At 39.2% G+C, this 15,077-nt stretch overlaps 1 protein-coding gene across 1 annotated transcript in view; it reads left to right on the forward strand.

The window, feature by feature from the left end:
- The window catches only part of TUBD1 (tubulin delta 1), a 15,258-nt gene extending 4,871 nt beyond the window's left edge, over positions 1-10,387 (forward strand). The window contains exons 4-9 of the mRNA XM_006770234.2: positions 159-375; positions 1,225-1,456; positions 3,787-3,951; positions 6,557-6,697; positions 7,781-7,964; positions 9,882-10,387. Coding sequence (XP_006770297.1) covers positions 159-375; positions 1,225-1,456; positions 3,787-3,951; positions 6,557-6,697; positions 7,781-7,964; positions 9,882-9,984 — 1,042 coding nt within the window. The 3' untranslated portion in view covers positions 9,985-10,387. The remainder of the gene's footprint in view (positions 1-158; positions 376-1,224; positions 1,457-3,786; positions 3,952-6,556; positions 6,698-7,780; positions 7,965-9,881) is intronic.
- Positions 10,388-15,077: the final 4,690 nt, after the last annotated feature.

A 15,077-nucleotide genomic window follows, 5' to 3' on the forward strand; every position in this document is an offset into this window, starting at 1 on the left:
ATGTTTAACTTGTGTATTTTACATTTTGTGCCTTTCATGAGAGTTAGTTCACGTTCATGGGGTTAAAAAGCCTTCTCTGTCCTATACCTTTCTCTCTGCGTTGCATATCTCTGGTTAAACTGTAAAGTGTTTGTATTTGTTCTTTCTGCATTGCATAGTTACTCTGTTCATGGACCCAGACATGAAGAATCTATAATGAACCTAATCCAGAAGGAAGTAGAGAAATGTGACTCCTTGAGTGGTTTTTTCATCATAATGAGTATGGCTGGAGGCACAGGATCTGGGCTAGGAGCCTTCATTACACGGAATTTACAAGATCAGTATTCCAACTCCTTGAAAATGAATCACATTATATGGCCTTATGGAACTGGTGAGGTAAGAACACATTCACTGAAATTTTATATTTTTATATTTCAATCCTGCTGCAGTTGCAATACATGTAGGCAAAAGATAGATCTGACCCTTTCTTTGGAAATGTTAAGTTACTGCTTCGGGAGTGACTATACAATGTGGTACTTGCATGAACAATTCATTTAACTTTGCTCAAACTTTTGCAAACAGATGAGGTGTCCTGAGCTCTAAAAATTCCGAAGAAGACAATTGTACATCTTCTCTCAGGGACCCATTCCTGAGTTAGTCTCACTGTCTACAGCAGGGGTCCTCAAACTTTTTAAACAGGGGGCCAGTGCACTGTCCCTCAGACCGTTGGAGGGCCGGACTATAGTTTAAAAAAAAACAACTATGAACAAATTCCTATGCACACTGCACATACCTTATTTTGAAGTAAAAAAACAAAATGGGAACAAATACAATATTTGTATTTGCATGTGGCCCGCGGGCCGTAGTTTGAGGACCCCTGGTCTACAGTATATAAAGCAGAGACCTTGAGAAATCATAACATGGAGGTGAGAGAAGTCACTGTAGGAAGGAAGTGTGATAGTAACGCTTGCCATCCATGAAATCTTTACTATATACAGGGCACTGTTCTAGTGATTTACATGCATTCTATCATCAACCTTTAAAACTCTACGAGGCTGGTATAATTATTATTCCCACTTTACAGAGAGGAAACTGAGGCACAGAGAGATTAAACAACTTGTACAAGGTCATATAGCCAGGAAGTGATAGAGCCAGGACTTGATCCCAGGCAGGATGCCCTGAGAATCCACCCTCTTAACCACTATTTTCTCCTGCTTTTCTTATTTCTGACCTTCTCCTCTCCAGGTTATCGTTCAGAATTACAACTCCATTTTGACTCTTTCTCACTTGTACCGATCTTCAGATGCCCTCCTTGTTCACGAGAATGATGCTCTTCATAAGATCTGTGCAAAACTGATGAATATCAAGCAGATCTCCTTCAGGGATATAAATCAAGTCCTCGCCCATCAGCTGGGAAGTGTGTTCCAGCCTACTTATTCTGAGGAAGGCTCATCTCACTACAGAAGAAATCCACTCGGTATTTGTCCTCCTGTCTGTTATTGATAGGAAAGTCTTAAGTTCTGAGAGCCTCGAAATTACTCTTCCTTGGCTCCTCTCCTCTGCCAGATACACTCGGTCTCCCTCATCTCAAAAGCCTTCCTAAGGAGCTGCTTGGCTCTCTGAACTGTCTTACTGAAATGTTTGAGAAAGTTACTACATTTCTCTCAAGAGTGGTGGATGCCCATGGACTATTCTTAAGTATTCTCTCTCTCTTTCTTTCTTTCTCAGAAAAACTTGGAGGTATAATTCACATACCATTCAATGCACCCATTTAAAGTATACAAGTCAGTGTTTTTTTAGCATATCCACAAAGTTGTACCACCATCATTTTTATCACTCCAGAAAGACCCATCACCTTGGCCGGAGTGGCTCAGTGGTTGAGTATCGACCTATAAACCAGGAGGTCACGGTTAGAAATGATTCCCGGTCAGCGCACATGCCTGGGTTGCGAGCTCAATCCTCAGGGTGGGGCCTGTAGGAGGCAGCCAATCGATGATTCTCTCTCATCATTGACGTTCCTATCTCTCTCTTCCTCTCTGAAATCAATAAAAATAAAGATAAACCCACCATTTTTTTTTCAGCTTATTTGGCAAATAGTGCCTTATCAGTTCAAATCATCTAGATGCAAATGACTATAATCTATATCCCCCCTCCCTTGCCCCACTCTAATCTCTTTCCCAAATAGTTTTCCCCTATCTCAGTTTTCTTAGTTACCTTCTGCTTATTCAAATTTAGCATGTTCTGAATGGATTTATCATTTTTTTCCCCGTCTTCCTCTCCTGCCACCTCTTCTTCAGTTCAAATCACCGATTTCTCCCACTGTCCTCACATCTTATCAGTGTGCTCAGACCCGTAGGTGCCATCTCTGTCATCTGTCTGCATTCCTCCTCTTTGCCTTTGGTGACAGCCTCTCTACTGATTTTTCTCCTGTCTCCATGACTACTCCTTTTATTCCCCTTTTTCCTCTGTTTTTCAGGCTCTAAATGCTAGTCTTGGGTCCTCTCCCTAGTTCCATGGCTTTAAATACCACTTGTCTTTTCCAACCTGCCAGTTTATCTCCAACTCTGACCAATTCCCTGAGCTCCAGATTCCTATATTGAGCAGCCTTCCTGACATCTCTATGTACACATTTCATGGACATTCTAAACACACTGCCTAACAGGTCCTTTTGCTTTCCTCCAATTTTGTTTCTTCCTCAATTCCTCAATTGCTCAATTTTTAAAACATAAGTCTACTAAAGACCTCAGATACCCACATAGTTCTGCTCAAGCGTTTGAAGAGACATCACCTTCTCAACAAAGCAATTGGGGATTGTGAATGAATTCTGAGGGGTCCCAGTCTGCCATCTGGGGTGACTTTCTATAGCTATACTCTGAAGGGCACAGAGAATGGGAAGCACGGGGCTGATCCAAGATTGAATTTTTTCATCAGAAAGATTTGATGAAGAGACAGAAGGGCAAGGAGCTAAATAAGGAGGGAGGTGAAGAAAAGGGAACACTGCCCTAGTTGGTTTGGCTCAGTGGATAGAGCCTCAGCCCTTGGACTGAAGGGTCCTGGGTTTGATTCTGGTCAAGGACACGTATTTCAGTTGCAGGCTCAACCCCTTGCCCTGGTCGGGGTGTGTGCAAAGGCAACCAATTGATATGTCTGTCTCACATCAATTTTTTTTTCTCTCTGTCTCTCCCTCTCCCTTCCACTCTCTCTAAAAATCAATGGAAAAATATCATCAGGTGAATCAGGTGAGGATTAACAAAAAAACAAAACAAAACAAAAAAATAAGAAAAAGAAAGAGGAAGACTGATGGATTGAGAAGGCAGGACGTCCATAGAATAGTCTGTCTTAGTCCACTCAGGCTGATATAACTCACAGGCTGGCTGGCATGTAAACAACATAAACTTGCTTCTCACAGTTCTGATTATCATTTAACTAGATAAAATAAATTAGAGAAATAGGAAAATTTCTAAAGGAATATTTAGTGAATACAGAAAGACAATAAAAGCATATTAACTCTTAGGCTTACTCGGTTAGCTAAATATTTCATTCATATAAACAGTTACTTGGTTCCTAAACTCTTTGTTTCTTTTTTGGTAAATTGTTATTTCTCACTCATGCTAAAATTGGTGCGAAAATGAAGCAAATACATAGTCTTTAATAGACTGTCTCTGAAAGTTTATTTACATTTTAAAATTTAAGCAATTCTGGCTTGGAGGAGAAAATACTCAAAGACCATCAAGTTGTGGTTGTGTATAGACCAACTGGAAAAATGCAGAATTAAATTTTAGTTAAGATTTTTTTTTTTCTTTACAGGAGACTTAATGGAGAATTTAGTTCCCCATCCTGAATTCAAGATGCTGGGTGTTCGTAACATTCCCCAAATGTCTGAGCACTCCCTGGCATACAGCACGTTTACTTGGGCTGGCCTCCTCAAGCATTTGAGACAGATGCTCATTTCGAATGCAAAAATGGAAGAAGGTAAAGGGTATTTTAAAAATATGTAGCCCACAAGCTGGGAAGAATGCCTATACTGGAGTTCTCAATATAAACTGGCTTGGGCCAGTTAAAAAATAATGGCCCCTTCTTCTGGCCAGGGAGGGGCCTGACTCACCAGGATATCCTGGGAGGGCTTCCTAATCACCCCACAGTGTCTTTTCCCAAAATAATTTCAGATAACTGTGAATTTATTTTTATTTACATTTTATTTTTATTAAAGTAATATATGAACAGAGTTTTTAAAAACAAGTAATTAAGCCCTAGCCAGTTTAACTCAGTGGATAGAGCATCAGCCTGTGGACTGAAGGGTCATTGGGATTCTGGTCAAGGCTACATGCCCAGGTTGCAGGCTCAATCCCCAGTAGGGGGCGTGCAGGAGGCAGCCAATGGATGATTCTCATCATTGATGTTTCTATCTCCCTCTCCCTTCCTCTCTGAAATCAACAAAAAAATATATTAACAAAATTAAAAAAAACACAAGTAGTTAAAACTCATTTAAGTGTATACTTAAATCCATTTTAATATTTACAGATTTGTATTATAAACATAAAATATTTACGATTTTGTTTACATACATTGCAGTATATGTATATTATAACTCAACCTTTTTTTAAAAGCCAAGTAATTGCCTGCATGAATTTATAATGAGGAAAAGAGCAGTGCCCTGTCCTACACCACCCCCACTGCCCCGCTGATGCCTTACTTTCCATGTTTGCAGCCGCTGCTTCTGCAATTTGCCTCCATATTTCTAAATATCTTGCTTATACTGTTACTTGTTTAATTTACATGTTTAGATATTATCAATTGCCTCCCTAATGTAAAAATTGAGGATAGAACCTTTTTACACGCCTCTACACACACACACACACACACACACACACACACACACACACAACTTTTGGATTAGATCAGTTATCAATGGTTGAATTACTTTTGCTATGTAAATACTCATAGTTAAGCCATGTGATATCATTATTCTGCCCTTTCATGACATTGATAGTTTGGTTAGGTACAGGATTCGAGGTTGGGAATCATTTTTAATCAGTATTTTGAATGCATTACTCTATCATCTTCTAGCGTCCAGTGCTACTGTTGAGAAGTGGATCTGATTCCTAATCCTGTTTAGTTCTCTCTTGAATCTTTTAGAATTTTCTCTGTCTTCAGCATTTTGAAATTCCTTAATGTGGACCTTTTGATTTATCTTAGTAAAACATAAAGGTTTTTAAAAAAATCTATTTTGTTTCCTGCTATATCTTCAGAGCCTGAAACAGTAGCCCAGCAATAGTGTCCCTCAGGCCAGAGCCTCAGTGGCTTAGCCCTTCCAAATGGAGGGGTGCACTCCCTCTGCTGCAGGGCGTGGGAAGGGTCTGGGGCTCTCAGTGCTTCTCAGCCAGATTTTTAACTAATCCCCCTGTTTCTTCCTCTTTTGGAAGTGCCTGGCCCACCTCCAGGACCTCCACTGGGTGCAGGAGTTTCAGCTTTCCCTGGTTGCTAAATTAGTAACCACTCCTTTCCAGCTTAAAAAAAAAAAAAATCCTTGTATTGTCTTGTGAGTGAGATTTGGGGAGAGGGTGGCAGTAAACTTGTTTATTCAATCTGTCATGGTTAACTGGAAATCACTACTAAGTATTATCTTTGTAGTGATTATTTTACCACAAATCACAATAATTTAGGTTTCAATACTATGGAAGTGGATTTCTTCTACATCTAATTGTAATTCCTTAGGGATTTTAGATGATAGGGCCTGAGGTTTGGAGCTAAGTGGATAGTTCACATCTTAAAGTAATGCTTCCCGAATTTTTTGGGTCACAGTATATACCTGTTTTTCTAGCAAAACCTGTTCACATCGCAAGGAACACTGTGTCCCTAAGGGTAATAATGTAAGGTGTGCTGTGCTGAGCTCAGGTCAATAAACCACAGTTTGCTTAGTCATGTTTCTATGAGGGACTTTAGGATGTTAACATTTTTTTCCCCCACAGGTATAGATAGAGCTTTTTTAAAAAATTGAATTTATTGGGGTGACATTGGTTAATAAAATTATCTAAGTTTCAGGTGTACAAGTCTATAATAGAGCTTTGAACATATAAATATTCGTGTATATAAATATATGAATAAATATGTATCCATCACTAACAAGGTTGAAGAATACAGTTTTAAAACTCTTCATTTGTCATCAGACTGCTCTGTATAAAGACTGACCCCGCTAATATTGCCACCAGCAGTATATCTGTTGCCACATGTCCTAGCAGCAGGAGGAATGAGTGATCCCAGATGGAGCCAGGTGGAAGTTACAGTGTGTTTTATGACCTGGCTTTGGAGTCACACGCCATCATTTCTGCACCACCCTTTTGGTGATTAAGGTCAGCCCTACCCCATGTGGGAAGGAGCCACACAAGGATCTGAATTTCAGGAGGCAAGAGTCATTGGGGTTCATCTTGGAGGCTGGCTACCACTCTCTCTCAGCAGAAAAAAACTTTTAGTTATCAAATAAAAATTTATGTAAAGTATATAAATTCTGTAACACACTTTTCTCTTCCTGTTCAAAGCCATTCATAAAATCTCTTGCTTTTTTTTTTTCTTTTGGTAGGTATTGATTGGCAAGTACGGCCTCCTTTATCAGGAGCTCCTACTCTTGGTAAAATGTCTGTCAACAAGAACCTTCACTTTAACACGTCTCTTGCTAACTTGGTCATCCTTCGTGGGAAAGAGGTGCACAGTGCGGATCTGGGTAAGCAGGGGGTGAAGTTGAAAATTAAGATGTGCTTTTTGCACATGCATATGGTACACATGGTTTAAAAATAAATTTATCCCTGAATTTATTCTTAGAGAAAGGAAAATAATAATTATGTGTTTTTATAGCAAAACGAAACCATTTTATCAGTATGTGGACTGAACACCAAAATAGGGGTGGTTTAAACAAGATAAAATTTAATTCTTTCTTCCTGAATCTGGTTCTATTGTTTTTACCTTATGGCTTCTTCCTTTTAGTCCAAGACATCTGTTAGAGTTTGGCCACCAACTCACATAGAAAGGAGCAAAGAAGGGCATACCTCCTCCTCCTAGAGTTGCACACCACACTGGTGTTTATATCCATTTGACAGACTGAACCACATGCCACACCTCGCTGCAAGGGTCACCATGAGCACAGTTAAAATTTGGGGGTTTTGTTACTAAAGAGAGAGGACAGTCTTGTGGGACAGCTAGTGGTCTCTGTGCCAAGCGTTTTGTTACAAAATTTTCAGGAAGTTGAATCTCTTGTTATTTTTGTGTTTCTATGGCATGTCTCTAGATTTATATTATCCTTATTTGATGGTTTCAGCAGTGTCCAATTGGCTGCTTCTAGCTGTGATATAAAGAACACCAAACAATCTAGTTCTTGTAATACCCCTTAGATAAATAACTAGTAGCAATTAAAAAGAGAACATTTCACCCCAACTGGTTTGACTCAGTGAATAGAGTGTTGGCCAGCAGACCGAAGGATCCTGGGTTCAATTCCGGTCAAGGGCACGTACCTCGGTTGCAGGCTTGGTCCCCATCCCTGGTTGGGGCATGTGAAGGAGGCAACTGATCAATGTGGATCTCTCACATTAATAGTTCTCTCTCTCTCTCTCTCTGTTATGATGAGTACAAATCATTTATCAAAAGCAATGTAAAGCTAGTTTTTTTAAATTTACTTTTTAAATATAAGGCTAGTTTTAAAAGGCAAAACAAAAGATATTTGGTTAGTGGATAAGGAAATATTCCTTTATTAATTTGTTTTAAAAATAAATGATTTACAATGTGAACAATGGCTTATGTTGTTTTACTCTAGGGGGATTTAAAGATCCAGCCCTCTATACTTCCTGGTTAGAACCTGATAATGCTTTCAATATGTGGAAAACCCAACGAGCCTTTAACAGATACGAGAAGTCTGCAGCATTGGTCAGCAACAGCCAGTTCTTAGTAAAACCACTTGATATGATTGTGGGCAAAGCATGGAATATGTTTGCTTCAAAGTAAGTTAAAGATCAATCTACAAACCTTCCTAATCTTAGGCAGATAATATAATTTAAAACTCAAGGCAGGATCTATAGCAGTGGTTCTCAACCTTCCTAACGCCGAGACCCTTTAATACAGTTCCTCATGTTGTGGTGACCCCCAACCATAAAATTATTTTCGTTGCTACTTCATAACTATAGTTTTGTTCCTGTATGAATGGTAATGTAAAATCTGATATGCAGGATGTATTTTCATTGTTACAAATTGAACATAATTAAAGCATAGTGATTAATCACAAAAACAATATGTAATTATATATGTGCTCTCTGATAGTCTTAGACGACCCCTGTGAAAGGGTCGTTCGACCCCCAAAGGGGTTGCGACCCACAGGTTGAGAACCACTGATCTATAGCATCTTAGCCTGTTTGGGCTTCTTTGACAAAAATAGCATGGGATGGGTAGCCTGTAAAGTTCAGTATTTGTTTCTTTCTCACAATTCTAGAGGCTGGGAAGTCCAGGGTTAAGGTGGTGGCAGATTGGATGTCTGGTGAAAATGCACTTTCTGGTTCACAGGTGGTGTCTTTTCTCTGTGTCAGGACAGGTAAAGGCACTTTCATGGGCCTCTTTTATGAGGGCACTAGTCCTATTCTTGAGGGCTCCACCCTCAGGACCTAATCACCTCCCAAAGGCCTCACTTCCTAATACCATTACCTTGGGGGACACAAACGTTCAATCCACAACATGGAGTAAGCATGGCTACCACTTTGTGGGTGTAAAACTTTAGGCATGTGCCAAAACCGGTTTGGCTCAGTGGATAGAGCGTCAGCCTGCGGACTGGGAGGTCTTGGGTTCAATTCCGGTCAAGGGCATGTACCTGGGTTGCGGGCACATCCTCGGTGGGGAATGTGCAGGAGGCAGCTGATCGATGTTTCTCTCTCATCGATGTTTCTAACTCTCTCTATCTCTCTCCCTTCCTCTCTGTGAAAAATCAATAAAATATATTTTAAAAATAAAAAATAAAAAATAAAACTTTAGGCATGTTACTCCAGGCTCCATTTCCTTATCTGCATAATGGGTCCAAACTGAGAGGACCTGTGGTGAGGATTAAATGAGATAATCATGTACAAACATCTAGTGCAGTGCCTGACTAATAAATGCTCAGTCATTGTTTATTATTGCTGTTGACTAAATTAATTTCTACCTGAAATGAAATTAAAGCAGAAATTTCATTATATAAGACAGGGACAATCAGATAGTTTTCTAAAATAAGATCCTTGAGCCCTAGCCGGTTTGGCTCAGTGGATAGAGCATTGGCCTGCAGACTGAAGGGTCCTGGGTTCGATTCCTGTCAAGGGCACATGCCTGAGTTTCATTCGGGCTTGATACCCAGTAGGGGGCATGCAGGAGGGAGCCGATCAATAATTCTTTTTCATCATTGATGTTTCTCTCTCCCTCTCCCTTCCTCTCTAACATAAATAAAAAATATATTTAAAAATAAATAAATAAAATAAGACCCTTGAAGTAATAGAAGAGATCCTTATCTTGCTCAGAAATATTGCAAGTGCAACTCTATTTGATACTTAGGAATGTCTACTTCATATTAAGAAATGTGTTATCAGGTTTCCTGACCTCTGCCACAGTGACCAGCTGTCAAAGAAAAATTCCTCCAATGATTGGACAAGGCCTCCACTTGATTAACTAGTATTCCCAAGTTTATCGTCACTCCCTTGGACACTAAAAAGGCAGGGAGCCTGCATAAACTTTGAAAGTTTGCTAATCTTTGGAGCCAACACTGAAGCAAAAGAAAGACTTTAAAGATAGTCTGTCATCTTTAAATGTTCATGAGCTGGGAAAGGTCTATTTATTGTTTGATTTTAAGAGTTATTTATCTGTCTGGTATTTTTTCATTTTACATTTTCTGTTTCTTTTGCCAGAGCCTACATTCATCAGTACACAAAGTTTGGAATTGAAGAAGAGGACTTTTTGGACAGTTTCACATTGTTAGAACAGGTTGTTGCCAGTTACCGCAATCTCTGATCTTGAACAAAAGGTTCAAGGGGGAAAATGCCTTATGTCATTTTTGGACTAAAATATTTTCAATACTATTTTCACTGTATGTTTTCAAATTCTGATCTCTGAAAGCCAGCCAAGTCAAATGCTTATTTCTTCTGCATACTATGCCCACAGAATAGAAGAACCTTTTAAATAGAGAATATCATCTTTTCAATGAAAACATCTACTTGGTATTTTCATGTGCAAGACAAAAAATTGGTGCTTCTATAAAGAACTTTGGAAACACTTTGCCTAGATGTTGGAACTCTGGAACTATCCAAAAAGGGGAATATTATGTTTTGTCCCTATATGCCTAACTCTTCCTTCTTCACTTCAAAAAGGATTCATTAAATGTGTGCTAAATTTTCACAGCACAATTTTAAGTTAAGAAATTGCAGTTCTGTATTTAAATGTATTTATCTTTGAAGTGAACGCTCTGAACCACAAGAGGGAGCTGTTGTTAAATATTACAGAGTGAACCTCTTGTATATTTTATTCTATAACAGGTAAGATTTTCTACCTTAAGCCGCTATTTAATAATAAAGCCAGGATTTTGTTAATAAATATACATCATGCTTAAATACTAAGGTAAATGAGTAAATGGTTAATTTGTTTGCTTTTCTTAACCTTTTTGGTTATCAGAAAATTGGGTTGGTTTTTCTTTTAGATTTTGGAATGCCAGGGCAGAAATTGATTTTATTCCAACTAGTGCTTTTAATTTATTATAGGTATTTAGAAGATGGTTATATGCTTTTCAGTAAAAGGGGTAAGAGCTTGCACCAAAATTTCACTAAGTTGAGAAAATTATCACCAAGGAAATACTGTGCTTGATGAAATTGGCACATCCAGAGGTGTCGGTTTCACTCAGGACAAAACACAATTGAAAGTTGGCAACTGAGTTTCCGGGAGTGGTGTACTTCAATAAAACACATCACATGTGATGTATTAACAAATGTAAAATGGGAAATAGGAACATTTGCCCTTTCTGCCAAATCTACCAGTGGTGATTTTATTTTTATTTGGAAAAATGACAGTTCACAGCTTCACTGGCTCTTCCTTTTCTTTCCATATGGAAACGATTACCTTTTTTGCTGTTTTTCTTATCAACTGTTGCTATGATTTAAAATACTGAACCATATCTTATTTCTAAGGAATGTAAAAAGTGGTCTGTCTGTTCAGCTGCTAAAAGGCACGCCCCACTGCTGCATTTTGTTAACCCAAGTACACTTGAAAAATAATTACATCATAATTTTTACAAAATAACATTAAAAGTAATTGTTTGGCACTGAAGAGATCCTAAGACTAAATCAAGTTTCCAAACTAAACCAGCATTAGTAAATATCTGTAACTGAATGATCTCACCCAGGGGTAAGCTGATTCTGAAGAAACTTGCTTAAAGTTTAGCTTAAAAAAAGTCTTAAGTTGAAATAATTTTATATTTCAAGAAAGGTACCATGGGGACACATATATTACTCATTTGGCAACTCATGGAATTAATGGCAGGTGAATATTAAAAATAAACCCTGCCTGGCCAGGGTGGTTCAGTTAGTTTTGGCTCAGTTAGTTGGGCATCGTACCATGCACCAAGAGGTCACCGGTTCGATTCCCGGTCAGGGCACATGCCCAGGTTGCTGGCTCAATCCCCAGTGTGGGGTGTGCAAGAGGCAGCCAATGGATGTTTCTGTTTCTCCCTCTCCCTCTCTAATATCAATTAAAAAAAACATTTTTTAAAAAAGTAAACCCCAATTAGACAGACAGAGCTCTGAGTCCACTCACTTATGTGGACCTAAATATTTGCAAACTTGTTTTAAACATTTACACAGAATTTTTTTTGTCTATTTGAATAATATGAAATCTTTGCTATTAGGGTTAGGCTTTTGACTCAAAAATTAACACAAAGAAGCTGATCCCAAACTTCAAGATAAGGGGTGGCATTGCAAATATACTTTGATTTGTGTACACAAAATGGCCAATCAGCTAGGGCCACAGACTAGTAACTTCCTGGGCATACAGATACAGCAGCTTTGGACATGTAGTTTCTTTGGTGGGTCCCTGGAGCACTGTTTTCACTCAGACATCATCCCATAGGGCCAGGATGCACCCCTATAGGCAGTGAGTACAGTGTAATTCCAACTGCTCTTTGTTTTCAACCCTTTTCACGCTCCCCCATTTATGCTTTTCTCTGAGAGCTCTTCAGATTGTAAAACCTGTTTCTTCCCATTCATTTCCTCTTGCTTCTGGGGATCTTTGGGTGCTCCCCACCCAATACTATCCAGTCAATCTGCAACATCTTTCTCCTTTATTGAACTCATCACTTAGTCCTGGCTGGTTTGGCTCAGTGGATAGAGCATCAGCCTACGGACTGAAGGGTCCTGGGTTGATTCCCGTCAAGGGCACATGCTTGGGCTGCGGGTTCGACCCCCAGTAGGGGGCATGCAGGAGGCAGCCAATCAATGAATCTCTCTCATCATTGATGTTTCTATCTCTCTCTCCCTCTCTAAAATCAATAAAAATATATGTAAAAATTTTGGGGGAAATATTTTATGTGTGGTCAAGCTGGTGAAATTGGAATGGATTTAAGTAAAAAACAAAACACAAAGCCATCTCTTAGAACTCAGTATGTGTGCCTACCATTCACTGTTCAGTTAGTCGAATCATTCAACCAGTTCAGTGTCAGACATTGAACAAGATGTTAAGGAAACAGACCAATTCAACATAGACCAAATGAAGACGCTTACAATGTAGTTACTTTTCTTTGGATCTCTGGTGCTATGATTCTAGCTTCCTTATTATTGCTTTGTGTTTTGCCCACGCCCACATCAACTTTTTTACAGGAGAGATGTGGTACAGGGGCAAGGACAATGCAGTGGAATCTCTAGTCTAGGCTTTCAGTTTGTCTGAAATGCCTCCTCACTGGCTCTGCAGAATCTCCTCCTCAGTGCACATACCAGCGATTCTTCTGCTGACCACCATGTTTATCACACTTGAAATCCTGTCCAAAAAATTCAAAAACATGCTCCATATGTTCCTATCCCACTATTTTCTTCCCAGGAGCCTAAGGTTTGGCAGTCAACCCCTTCTTGTTCTTCTACCTACCAAATATGGCTTTACCCACTACTTGGTCATTTTGGCAACTAAGCAGTTATTTAAGAGATATTTGCTTATCTGTTCAACCACATTGTTTCCTATGAGTTTTAGGAATGTGAACTGAAAAGTCTGGCTTTACATCTTTAACTGAATGATTTCCTACTCCTGTACTCGGAAGCGTCTCAGACGATGCACCGTCAGCCTTATGAGTAAATAGAATTCCATTTCCACTAGCAGGAATGCTCCCACATGAAGTTAAGATAAACAATGTAAATAGTTCAAGTTTGCGGGGAACACAGTGTGGGCTCAGTGTTGGAGAAGATATGGCATTCAAGGGAGAAATGGGAAAAGATAGACAATCATTTAGACGCTACGGAGCCAGTGTAGCAGGAAGATGAAAAGGAGGGTCGGAGAGCTGATGATGCCCCAAATAACTGATAATAGCTTAGAAGCATTTCCAAAAAAAACTTGATGGTTTTTGAATTATGGACTTCACCTAATGATGAAAAATCTAATAACTTATTAGAACAGTTTTAAAAAACAACGACAGTAAGCCCTGGCCAGTTTGGCTCAGTGGATAGAGCGTCAGCCTGTGGACCAAAGGGTCCCGGGTTCAATTCCAGCTAAGGGCACATGTCTGGGTTGCGGCTCGATCCCCAGTGTGGGGTGCGCAGGAAGAAGCCGATCAATGACTCTCTCTCATTGATGTTTCTATCTCTCCCTCTCCCTTCCTCTCTGAAATTAATAAATATTAAAAAATATATAAATAAAAAGAAACAGGAAGCTAAATTATGTGTCCCTTAGCAAGTCATTCTATCTTATCTAAATTTGCTCCTTTGCCAATGATGTAGCCAGTAAGGTGGATCTCTTGTCCTGTTTGAATTTAATTATTTATAAGGCGAGTACACAAAAGCTCAGACTCTATACCCATGCTGTCCAATAAGGTAGCCACTAGCCACATGTGGCTCGTGCTGTTTAAATATACATGAGTTTTGAAGATAATACGAATAAAAGAATGTAAAATAACAATGTTTTAAATTAGTTGAAGTGTTATTGTTGAAATGACAAATTAGGTTAAATAAATTATTCAAATTGGCATACCTGTTTCTTTTTAGCTTTTAAAATGTAGCTACTAACAATTTTAAAATTAGATATATGGCTTGCATCGTATTTCTATTGTATTTCTATCCAACATTTCAGGAGCAGAGTCCTGGGAATTACAGAAACGACTTGAACGAAGCTTGTCCTTGCTAGATGACAGATGTTCCTAGGTACATGATAGTAAGAATCATGACATAATGCAAGAGAAGGGTGTTTCCTTTTGGAAAAAAAGAGGCCTTTGCTTAAGCTGGGCGCACATGAACAGTATGAGTCAGGATGTGAGCTTAATTCAACAAACGTCCATTGAACACCTACAAGGAAAACCACACAGGCAGATTGTACAGATGAGCTAAACCTGGCCCCTGGCCTTGAGCTCACCATTTCATATATTCTTTGCTGCAAAGCAGATACCTGCTCTTGGTAGAGACTCCATCATATTCACTGTCTAAAAAACAATGGAGGAGATGGAAGGCTGCAAAACTAAAGGCACAGAGGGAAGCCCAGGACAGCTCCCATATTAACAACAGATCTCACACCTATTAGATGAAACTACGGACCTGGAGATAGAAATATAATGAAAAATATTTTATCACTGAAACCCTCTTATATAATTAAAAGCATTTTAAGACAACATAAATTCAAACACTATATTAACAGAAAGAAGAGCCCTAGCTGGTTTGGCCCAGTGGATAGAGAGCCGGCCTGTGGACTGAGGGGTCCCAGGTTCGATTCCAGTCAAAGGCACATGCCTGGGTTACGGGCTCAGCGTGCAGGAGGCAGCTGATCAATGATTCTCGCTCATCACTGATGTTTCTATTTCTCTCTCCCTTTCACTTCCTCTCTGAAAAAAAAAAAAAAAAAAGAATGGGAGACCCCCTCCACTTCAGCTC

The sequence above is a fragment of the Myotis davidii genome, unplaced genomic scaffold (assembly GCF_000327345.1).
Source record: "Myotis davidii unplaced genomic scaffold, ASM32734v1 scaffold684, whole genome shotgun sequence".
Taxonomy (NCBI): Eukaryota; Metazoa; Chordata; class Mammalia; order Chiroptera; family Vespertilionidae; genus Myotis; species Myotis davidii.